Source organism: Ornithorhynchus anatinus, chromosome 20 (assembly GCF_004115215.2).
Source record: "Ornithorhynchus anatinus isolate Pmale09 chromosome 20, mOrnAna1.pri.v4, whole genome shotgun sequence".
NCBI lineage: Eukaryota > Metazoa > Chordata > Mammalia > Monotremata > Ornithorhynchidae > Ornithorhynchus > Ornithorhynchus anatinus.
This window is the reverse complement of record NC_041747.1, coordinates 13,798,489-13,815,601: the sequence shown is the minus strand read 5'-3', so window position 1 is coordinate 13,815,601 and position 17,113 is coordinate 13,798,489. Positions and strand designations below refer to the sequence as shown.

The 17,113-nt window shown below is 45.0% G+C and overlaps 1 protein-coding gene across 5 annotated transcripts in view; it reads right to left on the bottom strand.

Annotated features, from left to right (window-relative positions):
* The window catches only part of NAA16 (N-alpha-acetyltransferase 16, NatA auxiliary subunit), a 56,070-nt gene that overhangs the window by 26,522 nt on the left and 12,435 nt on the right, over positions 1-17,113 (bottom strand). For 4 of the 5 annotated variants that reach the window (XM_029048296.2, XM_029048291.2, XM_029048293.1 and 1 more), the window contains 4 exons: positions 11,568-11,672; positions 4,268-4,425; positions 2,413-2,547; positions 52-205 (listed from right to left, as the gene is read on the bottom strand). In XM_029048296.2, the coding sequence (XP_028904129.1) occupies positions 52-205; positions 2,413-2,547; positions 4,268-4,425; positions 11,568-11,672 (552 nt within the window). The remainder of the gene's footprint in view (positions 1-51; positions 206-2,412; positions 2,548-4,267; positions 4,426-11,567; positions 11,673-17,113) is intronic. The other variant, XM_029048295.1, reaches the window with a different exon arrangement.

Sequence of the window (17,113 nt, the reverse complement as noted above, 5' to 3'; positions counted from 1 at the left end):
GTTTCTCCTGCCACAACTGCCAAAACCAGAAGAACAATCAAATCCTCTTACCTTTAATTTCCTCTACTAAAAGTTTATCACAGATCTGTTTCTCATATGTTTCTATATGTTCTAGGGACTTCTGAAATAGATCTGCCTCTCGCATTACTTGATTCTGGTATAGTATCAATTCACTGTACTCGTAGTCGATTTTATTAGGAGGAACCTGGAAAAAGAGATCAAGAATTTTGCCATTACACAAAATAACAACTATTTACTTCTGCTTGTGGGGCGGTGGGGGAGCGGGAGAGGAACGTTGCTCCACACAAACTGTCATAAGATCACAAAAGTAACAGGAATACGTGATGCCTAACTTGAAGACACTATGGAATATGTCTGGATTGGAGGTCTAGGCTTCCAAAGCCCATGAAAACTTATCTCCAAAGAGGCAGGGTGATGGTGATGATGATCATGATGGAATTCCCTGTTGAGGCCACAAGGTCAGCCTCACCCTGAGACTTCAAAATCAAGAAGCTAAACCTGGTGGAACTGGTTATCAGGTGGCTAGCCCAGAGTGGCTGACCCTCCTGGACCTCTGCCGGAACTTTTTTTTTTAAGGGTATTTGTTAAAGGCTTACAATGTGCCAGACACTGTACTAAGTGCTAGATACAAGATAATCAGGTCAGACACAGTCCCTGTTCCACATGGGACTCTCCATCGTCACCCCCATTTTACAGGTGAGGTTACTGAGGCACAGAGACATTAAGTGACTTGCCCATGGTCACGCAACAGACAAGTGATGGAGCCAGGATTAGAACCCAGGACTCCCATGCCCAGACTCTACCCATTATACCACACTGCTTCTCTAGGAGTTTTGGGTGCAACAAGCTAGAGACGTGCATGCAGAAATTAATTCTGGGCAGGCCCTATTAATCCTCCTCTAGCCTCTTCTCCCTCTCCCAACTGGGTCTCAAGGAGTTTTCCAATTTTTGAAGAGAACTTAATTATAAGCCTCTCCTTTCTCTTAACTTTTACCTTTCACCTTGGTTCCTTCCCCTCAGTCTTCAAATTGAAAACAATCCCTGGACCCCACCAGCCCTTCCAGTTAACATTCTGTGTGTGTATACACACGACAAGCCAGGGTCCTCACAGTGCAAACAAGACGGAGTCTCTGCAGCCCAAGTAAGAGAAGAAATCCCAGAAGAAGTAGGAGAAATCCCAGAACCGTGAGGAGAGTCACAGCCTGCCAGACTTCCGAAAGGAAAGAGAGTACTAGGCTGGTGTCACCGGGAAGGCTGAGGGTGAGTGGCCACGCAAGGACCAGTAGACGAGGTATCTAATGCAGAGCTGTCAAAGGAAGCGTGGTGGTGATTTAGGGATAGAGGCATAACCCCAAGACGTACGCTATGGAAAGGCAGCTGTTCCACAGTCTATTCTACGAGGAGATTCTGGGTAACTCATCTACTGAACCCCAAGGGCTTCTTAGGAGGATAAGGAGAAACAGGAAGCTACACGGTCAGGAAGGAGCCCCATGTTCAAGGGGTTGCCCAGCCCCCCTCACCCTTCCACAGGGCAGGAGCTTTCCTTCCCCACAATTACAACTTTAGGAAAATTACGACCACACGGGACCACGGACTCTGTCCGGAGTGAAGGGGTAACCACAGATGGCTCCTCTCCAAGGTCTGTTTAGTTGTTACTAACTAGATAAATTACTGCTGAAATATCTTGGAATTTTAACGTGTTTTCATTTTGTCTGCCTAATATTCTTCCATTACCCAAGTTGTCTATTTTCTCCTAGATTGCCAGCTTCTTGGAGCCTGGAGATTGGGCCTGAATGGTTTCTCTCTTTAACCCTGCACCTCCTACTCAGTGCCATGCCCCATTTTAAGAGTTTAACAAATGGTGGTTAAAAGAATTATACTACCAGTGCTTGACTTTTTCCCCCTCTGCTCATTTATTCTTAATTTCAGAATTGGTGTGGGCTTCTTTCCTTCATCAGCTTAAACTCCTCACAGGCAAGGTCAGCGTTTGACATTACTCGTGATGACACAGTCTTCCGGCCAACCAGAAAGAAGAGCCGGGGTTGTAGGTCTGACAACCTGTGTACAGGTGATGATGCAAACCGTGCCAGAACAAGTGCAAAGGGAGAAATGCAAATAGCCCAAGACTTACACCTACAGTTCTTGGATGGAGGACAAGAAAAATCATCAAGAGCCTAACAAGGAGCAAATGGAGAACTAGCAGAGTTCCATCTCTGGCGAGCTTCTGGTCTGGATTTCTGCTTCAATGAGGACGTAATGAGGAAGCAGATAAGATATTGTTTGGTCAGCAAATTAGCAAAACATAGTTCTTCCCCCTCATCTCCCCTGCTCCCCCCACCAATTTTGATTATAAAATGCTCAGAAATATGAGTTAAAACTCAAAATCCTTACTTGCTGAGTTTTCCTAAACTCCTCCAACAGTTTTAGTGCCATATCATAATCTTTCAGCAAATGGTATGCAATGGCATAGCCAATCCACGAAGCTCGCTGTGTGGGCCGCAGCTGAAGAAGTTGATATCTCGTCTCCTTTAATAAAGAAAAAAATAACTTTCTCAAATATATGTATATGTATATATGGGGCCTTCAGGAGTTATGTTATCTTACTTGACTTTACACATTTTTGAAGAAACTGGTGTATTGGATTATGTCTGCAATAAGAGCAAGTAAATGCCTTTCATTTAGTCTTTATTCCAGTTTTTTTTTTTTTTGGCTCTAGAAAGATTGGCCTAGGCTTCCAAGGTATCACCTTGGGAAATCCAAGACATCTTACAGCTATTTAAAATAACCATTAAAATGCATGGGTTTAAGTTAAGGAGAAGCATAAAAACTGAAAATGAGCCCAATTCTCTCATTGTCTTAAAGCCTTTGTTGGAGTAAAGTAAGGTATTTGGGAGTCATTAGTGCAGACAACTCAAACTCTAAACACATTTCTGTCTATTGGATGCAGGTACAGTTATACATTTGTTCGCTGGTCACGCTTTAAAAAGGGCTACAAATGACTAATCAGTTCTCTGTACAGTTAGCAGCAGCTTAATAGGTTATCATTAAATAAAACAAAAGATAATGAAATCAGCAAGCAGTTAGGCCGGGGGGCGGGGGGAGCGGTCCAAAGTTGAGGAGGGGAAGAAGGCAGAAAAGGGAGACCTAGAGACTCAGCTGAGAGGCAGAGGGACAGATGATCAACAGGGATGAGACAGGGAGACACAGACTGACGAGGGAAGACCCCGAAGACCAGAGACAAGATAAACGCAAATGAGAATGACGAGGATGAAGCACGCACTCATCCAGATCATCTAAAGCAAGCAGCAGCTGCAGCAGGAGAGACTGGGAGTCAGGGCGTCTGCCCTTCGTCTACCTTGGCCAAGCAGGCTAGCTCCCAGCTCTGGGCTCCAAGAGCTGTAGCTGCTCTCTAGGTGTGTGTTTGGTTGGGGCAGGGGGTAGGGGAGAGGAGAGAAAGAGATGGGTGGGAGGAGGAAAGAGAGAGAGAAAGAGGGGGAGAGGGAAAGAAGAAGAGAGAAAGGGAGAGAAAGTAAGAGGGAGAGGGAAGGAGAGAAAGGCAGAGGGAGAAAGTGGAAGAGAGAAAGGAGGGAGAGAGGAGGAAAAGAGAGAAAGAAAGAACGAGGGAGAGAGAAAGAGGAAGAGAGAAAGGAGGGAAAGAGAAGGAGGAAGAGAGAAAGGAGAGAGGCGGGAGAGAAAGGGAGGGAGAGAAAAAGAGGAAGAGAGAAAGAGGGAAGAAGAAAGGAGGAAGAAAGAAGGGAGGGAGAGAAAGACAGGAAGGAGGGAAATATGGAGAGAGAAAGGAAGGAGGGAGAGTGGAAAGCAAATAAGAGGGAGAGTGAGAGAAAGAAAGAGGGAGAGAGGGAGAGACAGAAAGAGGGAGGGAGAGAGAGAGAGAGAGAGAAAGAAAAAAAAAGAAAGAAGGAGGTAGAGACAGAAAGAGGGAGGAAGGGAGAGACAGAAAGAGGGAGAGAGAGAAAGAAAGAGGGAGGGAGGTGGAGAGAGAAAGAGGGAGAGAGGAAGGAGAGGAGGAGAAGTTACCGCCTTTCTCCCACTCCCCCCAAGGCCTGGCAGAGGGGCAAGGAGCAGAACCGCAGGCAGAGAGATGAACTTTTCAGCTGTGGCCTGGCTGTGGCAGGCAGCTGTCCTGAGGGCTCCAGGGAGGCAGCACGGTTTCCAGAGGTCCACCCACAGTCTTTACAGCACGGTAAACAAAAGACAGCGCCAGACAATCAAGGCTAGTACTTACTCTGTATCCTTCCAAGTCTCTCATTTGGATCTGTAACAGAGAAAGATCTCTCAGGATCTGCAGATTATCCTTATCTAATTTGAGGGCATTTCGATAGCACTTAATAGCCTCATCGTATTTCTTATCGGAGCGCTGCAAAAGTCCATACACGTGCCAACCTAACAAGTTAAGGAAATCAACACACGCGCAGATACTAGGGTAGAGCACTGTATTTGGGTTATACAAAAACTAGTCGAAGAGTCATTTGAAGTCTGCTGTCCTCGGCATCAATCTGGAGAAAATGCAGTCAGCATATCCGTTTCACTTTGGCGGACAAAGCCGGATGCCATTCTAAAAGAGGGTGTCAATTCCTTCTCGAAACCAGTTTTTACAGTCATCAGACCCCTCAAATCAATGGTTCTTATAGAATGCTTACTATGTGCAGAACACTGTACTGAGCTCTTGGGAAGAGTACAGAATAAAAGAATTAGCACTTTCCCAGCCCATGACCTTACAGTCCAGAGGTGAAGAAAGATATTAATATGGAAAATTTGCAATAAAGATATGTACGTAAGTGTTGTGGGGTTGAAGGCAGGGCGAATATCTAATGCCCAAAGGGCACAGATCTAAGTACGAAGACAACGTAGAAGGGAAAGCGAGCTAGGGAAAAGAGGGCTTAATCGAGGAGGGATTTTGGAGAAGATATGACTTTAAATGCCTTGGAAGGTGAGGTGAGTGGTGGTCTGGCATATATATAGGAGTTCCAGGCTCGGGTGTGGGAGGGGAGGTGGGGTACGGGAAAGGGGTCAGCAGCGAGATAGATGAAATCAGGCAGCTGGGCTGCAGTAAGAGATCAAAGAGGTAGGATGGGGTAAGCTGACTGCAGGATTTGAAGCTGACGGAAAAGACGTTTCTGTCTGATAAGGAGATGGGTGGGCAGCCACTGGAAGTTCCTAAGGAGTGGGATGACATGGACTGGAGCAATTTTTTTTGAAGCTCATTGTGGGCAGGGAATGTGTCTGTTTATTGCTATACTGTACCCTCCCAAGTGTTTACTACAGAGCTTTGCAGTCAGTAAGCGCTCAATAAATACAACTGAAAGAAAGAAGAATGATCTGTGGAACAAAGAAGTATGACTGCACTGGTGAGACAGGAGGCAGGGAGGTCAGCAAGGAGGTTGATGCAGTAGTCAAGGAGGGAGAGGATAAGGGCTTGGATCAGCGTGGAAGCAGTTTGGATGGAGAGGAAAGGGTGGATATTAGCAATGTAGTGAAAGTAGAACTGACAGGATGTGGTGACAGATTAAGAGGGTGGAATGAGAAAGATGAGCCAAAGAGCCCAAGGTTTTTGAGATAAGGATAGTTGTTCTGTCTACAGTGATGAGAAAGACGGGGAAAACAGGATTTGAGTGGGAAGATACGGAGTTCAGTTTTTGATATGTTTAGCTTCAGGTAGCGGCAGGATGTCCGGGTAGAGACGTCCCGATAATAATAATGATGGTATTTGTTAAGCGCTTACTATATGCCAAGCACTGTTCTAAGCGCTGGGATAGATACAAGATAATCAGGTCGTCTCACTTGGGGGTCTCAGTCTTTTCCAAATGAGGTAACTGAGGCACAGAGACATTAAGTGTCTTGCCCAGAGTCACACAGCTGACAAGTGGCAGAGGAGGGATTAGAACCCATGACCCGACTCCCAAGCCCGGGCTCTTTCCACTGAGCCGCGCTGCTTCTCCGAAGCAAGTCAGTCAGTCCATCAATCGTATTTACTGAGCAGTGAGCAGACCACTGTGCTATGCGCTTGGAAAAGTACAACACACACATTCCCTGCCCACAACGAGCTTACAGTCTAGGCATTAATATAAATCAATAAAATGACAGATGTGTACATTAAGTGTTGTGGGGCTAGGAAGGGAAGATGAATAAAGGGAGCAAGTCAAGGTGGTGCACAGAAGGGAGCGGGAGAAGAGGAAACGGGGGCTTAGTCAGGGAAGGCCTCTTGGAAGAGATGGGCCTTCAAAATGGCTTTCAAGGTGAAGAGAGTCATTGTCAGATATGAAGACAGACGGGCGTTTTAGGCAAGAGATAAGTCACGGGGGCGAGAGACCAGATTAAGAAACGGTGAGAAGGTTGGAATTAGAAGAGCGAAGTGTGGGGGCTGGTTCTAGAAGGAGAGCTGCTAAGTGAGGTAGGAGGGGGCAAGGTGATTGAGTGTTTTGAAGAAATTGGTAAGAAGTTTGATACAGAGGTGGACGGGAAACCACCAGAGGGTCTTGAGGGGAGGGGAAAGTGGCCTGAACAGTTTTGTAAAAAAATGATCCGGGCAGTAGAGTGAAGTATGGTTTGGAGTTAGACAGGAGGCAGGGAAGTCAGCAAGGAGGCTGACCCGGTAATCAAGGCAGGATAGGATAAGCACTTAGATTTACACGGTAGCAGTTCGGACAGAGGTGACGGCGGATTTTAGCGATGCTGCAGAGGTGGAGCCGACAGGATTTAATATGAGGAAATGGGAGACTGCAGACAGGGAGAGAAATCAGGGCTAGAAAAGTAGATTTGGGAATCAATCACAGAGAGGTGGTAGTTGAAGCCATGTGAGTGAATAAATTCTTCAAGGGAGTGGTTTAAAAGATGGAGAACAGATGGGGACCCAGAAATGAACCTTGAGAGACTCCCACAGCTAGGGGGTGGGAAGTAGAGGAGGAGCCCATGAAAGACTGAGAATGAACGGCCAGAGAGATAGGAGGAGAAGCAGGAGAGGACAGTGTCAGTGAAGCCGAGGCTGGATAATGTTTCCAGGAGAAGGGGATGGTCGAAAGTGTCGAAGGCAGCTGAGGGGGATAAGAGGATTAGGATGGAAAAGAGGCCACTGGATTTGGCAAGAAGGAGATCACTTGTGACCTTTGAGAGGGTGGTTTCTGTGAAGCGAAGGGGTTGGAAGCCAGATTGGAGGGGGAATCTAGGAGAGAACTAGAGAGGACCTTGAGAGAGCAGGTGTAGACAACTCAAGGAGTTTGGAGAGGAATTGTACGAGGAAGTCGGGGCGATAACTGGAGGGAGCTGTGGGAATCAAGGTAGGGCGTTTTTAGGATGGGGAGACATGGACATGTTTGAAAGCAGTCATGAGAAGCTTTTGGAGAGGGAAAAGTTATTATTAATACTAATAACTGCAGTATTTAACCACTTACTATGAACCAGAAACTCCAATAATCACTGGGGTAGATACAAGCAAAGTGACACACTTCAGTACAGACTTGGGTGACACTATTGTACGTTTTGCAAATCAGGTGTATCTACCCCAACACAGTCTCTGTCCTGCATGGGGCTCAGAGTCTTAATCCTCATTTTACAGATAAGGGCACTGGGGTACAGAGAAGTGAAGTTACTTGCCCAAGGCCAAACAGCAGGAGGAGGAGCCAGTATTAGAACTCATGACCCTCTGACTCCCAGGCCCAAGTTCTATCCACTACACCATGCTACTTCCCATTGAAAATGGCAGTTATGGAGGGAAGAAGGGAGGGGGCCGGTGTTTTGGTAAGGTTTGATGGGAGGGGTTGGATGCGCAGGTAGAGGAAGTGGATTTTGAGAGAAGGCATGAGATCTCCACTTGAAATTCTGCTGGGAAAGACGGAAGAGTTGAAGAAGGGGCAGGGAAGATTTTAGGGAGATCATGCCTGACAGTTTCAACTTTCTTAATAAAGTAGGTGGTCAGATCATTGGGGGCAAAGTATGGGGGAGTTGGGGCAACAGGAGGTTTGAGGAGGGAGTTAAATGTCCTTTTTTTTAAATGGTATTTGTATGGCTTACTATGTGCCAGGTACTGTAACTAAGTACTGATCAAGTGCTCTGACCCCGCACCTATACTCTCCCTCCCAAACCCCACTCTACCCTGCAAATCCACCAGACCAAAACCCTCTCCCTATCTTCGAAATCCCAAATTTCCACCTACTCCAAAAACTCTTTCCTGATCAATTCATGAAATCCTAGCCATGTCAACCCAACATCCTCCCTTAGCCAAAAAATTGCATACTTTTATTCATTTATATATTCACTATATCTGGCCTACTTCCCGCTATACCCTTGTCTTTTCTCACGTTATTTAACAATTTTTATTGGTCTTCCCCTATTAAATTGTAAGTTTGTAAGAGGGCAGAATGTTTCTTGCTACTGTTGTACTCTCCTCGGTCTTAGTAAAGTGTTTAGCACATAGTAGATGCCCAAAAATATACCAGTGACTGACTCATTGAAATGTGCACTGATGAATGGCTAAAGCCACAGAAATATTTTTATTTTTGACAAATGAGATTCATTTACATCTTTAGAGATCAAAAAAAACATGCTATTTGTATGTTCACTTTCCTTTGGCAGGGAACGCTGGGATAAACTGTTGAGAACTTTGGTAATTACAAAGCATTAAAAATCCTAATATATATATAAAACAACCTCAGCAGGGAGTACATATGGGCCATAAAGGACCTTTCTTATATGAAACTACGTAAACAGCAGGGTTCTTCATTTCTAAAGACATGAACGTTATCTTCACAAGTAAAAGTACTTCCATGGCTTTAGCCTAATATTCTTCAGGGCAGATTTAACACACTTCAGTACAGACTTGGGTGACACTATTGTACGTTTTGCAAATCAGGTGTATCTACCCCAACGCTTTCAACAGATCTTGACACACAGTAAGCACTTCAATACTATCATTATTATTATCAAGAACGCAAATACTACCGACTGACTGCACAACTTTCCCTGTATTCAAGCGACATAATTATGGTATTTGTTAAGCGCTTACTATATGTCAGGCACTGTAGATAAGCACAGGGCAATTTATCAGGAAAAGAAATGCTTGCTTTCCTGCCATAAAAACAAGCCAAAAAAAATCCAACAAGTGATGAAGGCCCACTCAAAACTCCAAAGGATTTTTGTCACCATGTAGCAGGTACCCTTACGGAAGCTTGCTTCAGTGGGTACAGGTTGACCCTGGCATGTAGCCCCCGCTACACAGGAGGATCTGCTGCCCTTTTGTCAGAAGATGGCAAACGTCCTATTTCAGGTTTTCACTGTTTTGTGCAACAGAAAACAGCACTCACAGTCACCCAGTGCTCAGAACAGTGCTTGACACACAGTAAGCGCTTAGCAAATGTCATCCTTATCATCACTATTATTATTTGGAGTGCCATTTCATTTTCAAGTGGCAGTGATAGCTCAGATGGTGCACTGGATTTTTGTGTGGTTCCTATAACTGTCACTGATTCCGTCCTGCTGAAAGAAGTAGACTCTGACTAACCGGGACTTTTGAAGCACAGAATGTCTGCTGGCTGATCGGCGAGAAGGTTTAGCTCACTTTGCTGCGTTTGAAAGAGGTGAAGTCAGTCAATCAATCGTACTTATTGAGCGCTTATTGCGGGCAGAGCGGGATACTAAGCGCTTAGGAGAGTGGTCGGTCAATCCTATTTATTGAGCGCTTTACTGTGTACACAGCACTGTACTAAACACTTGGGAGAGTACAGTATAATAATAGACAACCCCTGGAAAGAGAAGTAGAACATTAACTGTCTTGCTAAACCGCACTACTGTGAGGATGTTACATTTCACTTCAAATCAACTGAATGTTAAAAAATTCAATGTAACGGCAAGATCCCCTTTCCGCAGCAGGCGGTGTTTTGCATTTGAAGCAAAATCAGATGTGTTCATGGACTGGCAGAATGACACGCACTGAGACATTATAGTAAGCAGCGTGGCTTAGTAGATAGAACACGGGCCTGGGAGTCAGAAGGACTTATGGTCTAAATCCGGGCTCCACCACTTGGCTGCTGTGTGACCTTGGGCAAATCGCAACTTCTCTGGGCCTAAATTACCTCATCTGAAAAATGGGAATTAAGAATGGGACAGGGACTATGTCCCACACGCTTAACTTGTGTCTACCCCAGCATTTAGAACAGCGCTTGGCAAACAGTAAGCTCTTAACAAGTACCACTATCATCACTATGAGCTTTTATAATTCATAACAGGGTCCCCAGCAACAGTTTCGATCTGCAGAAGCTCATATCATCTACGGCAATCAACCGATGGTATTTATTGAGTGCTTATTTGGTACAGAACACAATAATAAGCACTTGGGAGAGTACGCTACAACAGAGTTGGTAGACACACTCGTTTCATGTCATTTATATCTCATTTTGTGGGCTTCCACGGACACAACTCTTTTGTTCAGGTTCCTGATTTGATCCCAGGAGGCTTATTCTGAAACAGTAGACTTCACAGTGTTTTCCTGCTAGCTCAGCTGGAGATTTAGAACTCAAAGTTGCACACTTCAAGGAGCCAGAAATCTGGGTGGAAAACTGACAAACCCTCAAGTCCACCAGGAAAGCCTTACTCAGCATCGTGCAGAATTTACAAAAGCTGCGTTAAGTCAACCGATGGCAAAAACTAGAGGAAAAATAAGCCGATTCTGCAATCTTAGAAAGGACTTTCATTTAAAGCACAACAGTAGTGTCTGCTCTGCTCTTCTGGATGCTTAGCTCCATCTGTATTGTTAACAAGACTTCTCACATTAGAAAGCAGTGCGGCCCAACAGAAAGAGTCCGGGCCTAAGAGACAGAGGGCCTGAGTTCTAATCCTGGCTCCACTGCTTGCCTGCTCTGTGACTTTGGGCAAACTGCTTAACCTTTCTAGGCCTCAGCCTCCTCATTGGTAAGATGGGGACGCAATACCTATTCTCCTTCCTACTTGGACTGCAAGCCCCATGTGGGACGGAGACTGGATCCGACCTGATTACCTTGTGTTACTTTTTCTCTGGGAAAATCTGCGGCCACCGTTAGCAAAGGAAGCCTCAATGCCTGAATGAAGTTGACCTTAGCCTGCTACGAAATCTGATAACAATGGAGCAGTAGTCCCATTACAAAAGAGTAATCGAAAGATAAAATGAACAGTAAGGTTTAAGTGTTCATTTACAATCACTCCTTCCCAGTGAAGTAAACTACGTTAATGGGTGCTTAAATGGTAAGATAATTTTGCTCACCAGCTGCTCTAACGTTTACATTTCATTGGTCTTTTCTCCACAAAAAGGTTGCCAACTCCTAACCTAGAGGGAAATTATTTGAGAAATTTGCCAACAAACCTACCTAAAAATCACTATCTAGAATAACAAGATAGCCTCATTTTTGTGTCACAACAGCCACGCTATTAATGGAGGAAGGGAAAAAGATAAAGAGATTCAAAGTTCATCCAGATTATTCAGTCTACAACTCTTTGCATACAGTTTAGAGGTACAGTTATATTGTGCATAACAGTTACAATTCATTACTTGAAAAGGATACAGACATGGCTCTTGACATCATTTCGAAGTCCCTTACGAACAAATTCATATGCTGCATCTTTCTTCCCTAAGCAGTTCAATGTCAATCCTTTCATAGCCAATGTTTCTGTAAAAGAAATAGATACTTGTACATAGCTGCACTTACATGCATTTTTAACATGTGTTGCTATAACAGTGGTTATCAATGAAGAATAAACTATAAATAGACTTACATATTTATATATATATTTATAAAAGTCATTTGGAATGATTTTTCCCCCATACGGCTGCCACTGTTAAAGAGAATCTGACATCTGCCTTAATAAAACAGAGCTGAAAAACAGCTTCAGTTTCCCTGGTGCTTTGCTCTGCTAATGCGTAGAAAGGCCGCACTGATTTCTCCCAGTGGCATGTTAATAACAATAATAATAATTAATAATAGTGGTATTTGTTAAGCACTTATTATGTGTCAGGCACTGTACTAAGAACTGGGGCGGATATAAGATAATCGAGTTGGACATAGTCCCTGTCCCGCATGAGGCTCACAGTCTTAGTCTCCAATTTCTCCAATTAGTTCCCAATTTAAAAGGCACAGAGATGTGAAAAGAAATGCTTGCTTTTCTGTAATAAAAGTAAACAAGCTAGGATTAGAACCCATGACCCTCTGACTCCCAGGCCCCTGCTTTATCCACCAAGCCACACTGCTTCTCTGGTCATCAGTTTTGTGCCACTGGCCAGATTGTTCTATCCTTCAGCAGAGCACTCCAGAGCAAGAGGAGAAGTGGGAGGAGGAGGAGGATTCGTCAAGGTTAAAGAACCCCCTTATATTTCCCTGTGAATGTCCTGGAGGAAAAGTGCGAATTATGCCATTAGTAATAATTAAATTTGGAGGGTACTAGAGGAATGATATGCATGAGTCTTTCTATTTGAACACCATCTAAAATTACATCTATTAAATTCATCTGTACAACTCCAGTAAAATGATGGACACACAATTCAAATGCTTCCTTTCGATTCTGTGGGGGAGGTGGTGCAGATACTGGATATAAGCGTACATATGCATCTGCCAGTGAGAACTCATTTGGGGAAAATAAGGTTCAGGAAATAAAAACTAACATGCAATGTGATTTACTTTTAGTTGATGTGAAAAATCTTTATGTTTTGATTTTGTTGTACTCTCAAGCTTTTAGTACAGTGTTCTGCACATAGTAAGCGCTCAATAAATAGGATTGATTGATTTGAATGAAGCAAAAAAAGCAAACACGAATACACTGGGAAGGCTCTCTACTGTGACAAATGCCATCTGCTGGGACAAAATTAAACTGAAGAGATCAATGACTGTGTGATTTTGGTGGGAATATTCAGGGCAAACTGGGAAAACACAGAACGAAGAAGAAAGGAGCAGGGAGGATTTTAAGTCCTGTATGAACCATTCATTTTGGGACCTCCACAGATTTTCCTCATCAATCCCAGTGCTGCCAGGAATCGGGAGAAGGGGCGCTGCTGTGAAAGTTTACACGAGCCACACAACCCAGTTCTTTCCCTGGAGGAAGCCCTCAGAGTGCTGGGGTTGGGAATGAGCTATCAATAGTCTCCCTTCCTCTCAGGTCGTTCTACACTCAGATGCCTTGGATGATAATTTTATTCTGGTTGGTTTATTTTAATCGATCCAGTGGCTCGCCTATTCTCTCCAATTGTTCTGGGTCGTTTTCCGACTAGGTACAACATTTTTCGAGAAGCTGTATGGCCTACTGAAAAGAGCGTAGGCCTGGAAGTCAGAGGACCTGGGTTCCAATTCCAGCTCCATCAATCGCCTCTGAATGACCTTGGGGAAATTATTTCACTTTTCTGTGTCTCAGTTTCCTCATCTGTAAAATGGGGATTCAATATCTGTTCTCCCTCCCTCAGATTGGAAGCCTCATAAGGGACTCTGTCTGATCTGATTATTCTGTATCTACCCAAAGCGCTTAGTAGAGTGATTAGAACATAGTAAGCGCTGAAACGCCACAACTGTTATTATTATAGAGCGATCTTGCTTAAAACTCATCTAAGGGTCCAGAACCAGAGAAATAATATATTGGGTCTACTCAACTCTTTGTTTACCACCTATAACTCCCTTGAGGGTAGGTCTTCCCCTTTCCAAGTACATTCTGCAATCTCTAAGTGGAAAGATGAGATTTTGCCTTTTTTCTTTTAGGCAAGAGGATCAGGGCATTTTGGCTACTATCTCTCCCACTTGAACTTCTTGTAGCCACTTACTCCCTTCCCCCAGAGTCAATTTCCAAGCTCTGCCCCTGGCCCTTCCCACGGCCCAGAAAACATTCTCCCACCTGCCCCCGGCCCTTACCTGTACCGACCCAACAGACCCTCCCAGGGGAAGGGGTGGCTGTAACCACAGTAAATAAATGGCAGGCCATCTCCCTCAGCTCTGAGGCAGAAGTCCTTCCATCCTCTAGTTATGTCTGAATAACAGCTGGACAAGTACCAATATCAACGCCGCTTGAGAAGCAGCACAGCCTGGTGGAAAGGGCTCGGGCCTGGGAGTCAAAAGATCATGGGTTCTAATCCCAGCTCCACCACTTGCCTATTGTGTGACCTTGGGCAAGTCACGTCGCTGGGCCTCAGTTATCTCATTTATAAAATGGGAACTGAGACTGTGAGCCCCACAGGACAGGGACCATGTCCAACTCAATTTGCTTGTATTCAGCCCAGTGCTTAGTACTGGGCCTAGCACATAGTAAGCGCTTACCAAATACCACCATTATTTTTACCCACCCACTCTTTCCCAGGACTTATAGTGCCTTGTACACGGAAGGCGCTTCATGAACTTCATGAGTTTAGACTGTGTGCCCGTCATCGAGCAGGGACTGTCTCGATCTGTTGCTGAATTGCACAGCCCAAGCACTTAGTACAGTGCAATGCACACAGCCCTCAATAAATACTACTGAATGAATGAATGAATATTACCGCTACACTAAAGACAAATCTGGTTGGCAGTTTTTCCACATTTTTCCGAGTTCTTAAGAGGAGAAAAGGCTTGAGTTGATTGATGCTCCTAACACCATTATGATGTCTTTCACTGAGTAGTTTCACTGATGGAGTGCTTTGAAGGGCCCAAGCATACAAGTTTTGGCATTTAACTGGGCCAGCTGAAATCCCTCCCCAGATCTCCTCCAACCCCAGAGACCTCCCCCCATAATTCCTCAACAGGTCTAAAATTTAAGAGTTATGTCATCTAACCATCAGTGCATACTGGCTGAGACATGAGGATATTTCTTCCTTGAGCAATCTTGCTTCTACCTCCAATCATATTTATTGAAAGTTTATGTGCAGAGCAGTCTAAGCACTTAGGAAGCTACAACAGTACAGAGTCAGTAGACATTTCCCGTCCACAATGAGCTTACGGTCAAGAGCTGGAGACAGACATCAGTACAGATAAATTACAGATATGGACCCTGAGGGGCTGGGGTGGGCAGCGGGAGGTACATGAAGGATGCAAATCCCAAATAAATGGGATGGGGATGGGGAAGGCTTCCCAGAGAAGGTGGGTCTTCAATAAAGCTTTGAAGGCAGAGTGACAGTCTTGTCCAATACGAAGACAGAGGGTCTTCCAGACATGGTGGTGAGTAGATGAGATCAAGGCACAGTGAGCAGGCTGGCACTGAGCCGTGAAGTGTGCGGGCTGGGTTGTAATAGGAAATAAAAACCAGGAGAGGACAGTGTCAGCGACACCAAGGTTGGTGTCAAGTCAATCTATTTACTGAGCACTCTATGCAGGGCATAAATTAAGCACTTAGGAGAGTATAATGTAACAGAGTTGGCAGACAAACTGCCCGCTCATAGTGAGTTTAGAGTCTAGACACAGATATTTCCTTTAAAAATCAATGGCATTTACTAAAAGCTTACTGAGTGCAGAACACTGTATTACGTGCTTGGGAGAGCAAAATAAAAATGAGTGGGTAGACACACTCCATGCCCAAAGGAGCTTACAGTGTGTGTGTGGGAGGGACATTCAGTAAGATAAATTACAGAAAGGCGAACTATATGTTTAAGTGCTAAGGGACTGAGGATAGAGTGAACATCAAGGGCCTAGAGGGTGGAGTGAACGTCAAGGTGACACAAAAGGGAGGTCAAGTAGGGGACGTGAAGGAAAGGCTCAGTTCTAGAGTCTCTTCATCTCACTTCACACCCCATCCTTTGGGGAGCTCGTCTGCTCCTAGGGCTTCAACTACCACTAAGCGGGCAACTTCCAAATCTACCCACTAGCCCTGACCTTTCTCTTTCTCTGCAACTGTGCATTTCCTCCTGCCTCGGCGACTTCTCTACATAGATGCCCTCTGACACTTGAAGTTCAACATGTCCCAAGTCCTGCCTCTCCCCTCAAATCTCCATCGGAATTGACTATGGCACTGTGGCACTAACACTCCCAAGCTCGTAATCTCTGCATTTTCCTCAACTCTGCCTTCTCTTTCAGTCGCCAAAGTTTCATGTCTCACCAAATCCTGTTGCTTATTCTTCCACATTTCCAGGACCTGTCCCTTTCTCTCCAAACGGCTGCCACCGACCCGAACACTTGTTATATCCCAGCTTGAGTACTGCATCGGCCTCCTCGCTGATCTCCGGGCCCCGTCTCTCCTTTCTCCGGTCCCTGCTGCCCGGATCATTTTTCTAAAATGTCCCTCTGTGCACCGACCCCAAATACTTCCACTGGTTACCCAGGCTTCTCGGCATTAAGCAGAAACTCCTGACCCACGGCTTTAAGGCTCTCCATCAGCTCTATCCCACCTACCTCTCCACTCTCTTCTCCAACTACACCCCAACTCACGCTTTGCTCTTCCCAAGCTCACTACTCACAGTGTCTCCTTCTCACCTTTCCCGCCACCGATAACCTCTTCCTTATTCCCTCTCCACTGACCGGGCCCCTCTAAAGTCACACCTCCTCTAGGAGGCCTGCCCCAGTTACCAATTCCTGATCTTCTCACTTCCTATTGCCCAATTCTCAGGGCAGCCCCTCCAAATCATCCAAGGACTTGGAAGTACATATAACTACAGGCAATCTCCTCCCCACACCCCCATTAGAAGTAGCCCGGCCTAGCGGATACAGCACAGGCCTGGAAGCCAGAAGGACCTGGTTTCTAATCACGACTCTGCCACTTGTCTGCAGTGTGACCTTGGGCAAGTCACTTCACTTCTCTAGCTTCGGTTACCCCATCTGTAAAATGAAGACTGCAAGCCCCACGTGGGACATGGATTGTGTCCAACCCAATCACCTTCTATCTCCCCGGATAGTAAAAACACTTAAATACCATTTAAATACAAAAAACAGACAAAAATAAACCTGCAAACTCATTTTATACTCTAATACCTTTAACTGTCTGTAATGTATTTCTCTGTCTGACTCTCCCGCTAGATTGTAAGATCTTTGAAGGCAATACCAACTCTATTATATATTTCTCTGCACACAATAGGGGCTCAATAAATACTACTGATTTACTGACCGTCAGGTTTGCCTCATGTCCCATCCCCACTGGCAGAAAGCTGCCATGTCTCCTGGTGCCCAACATGATC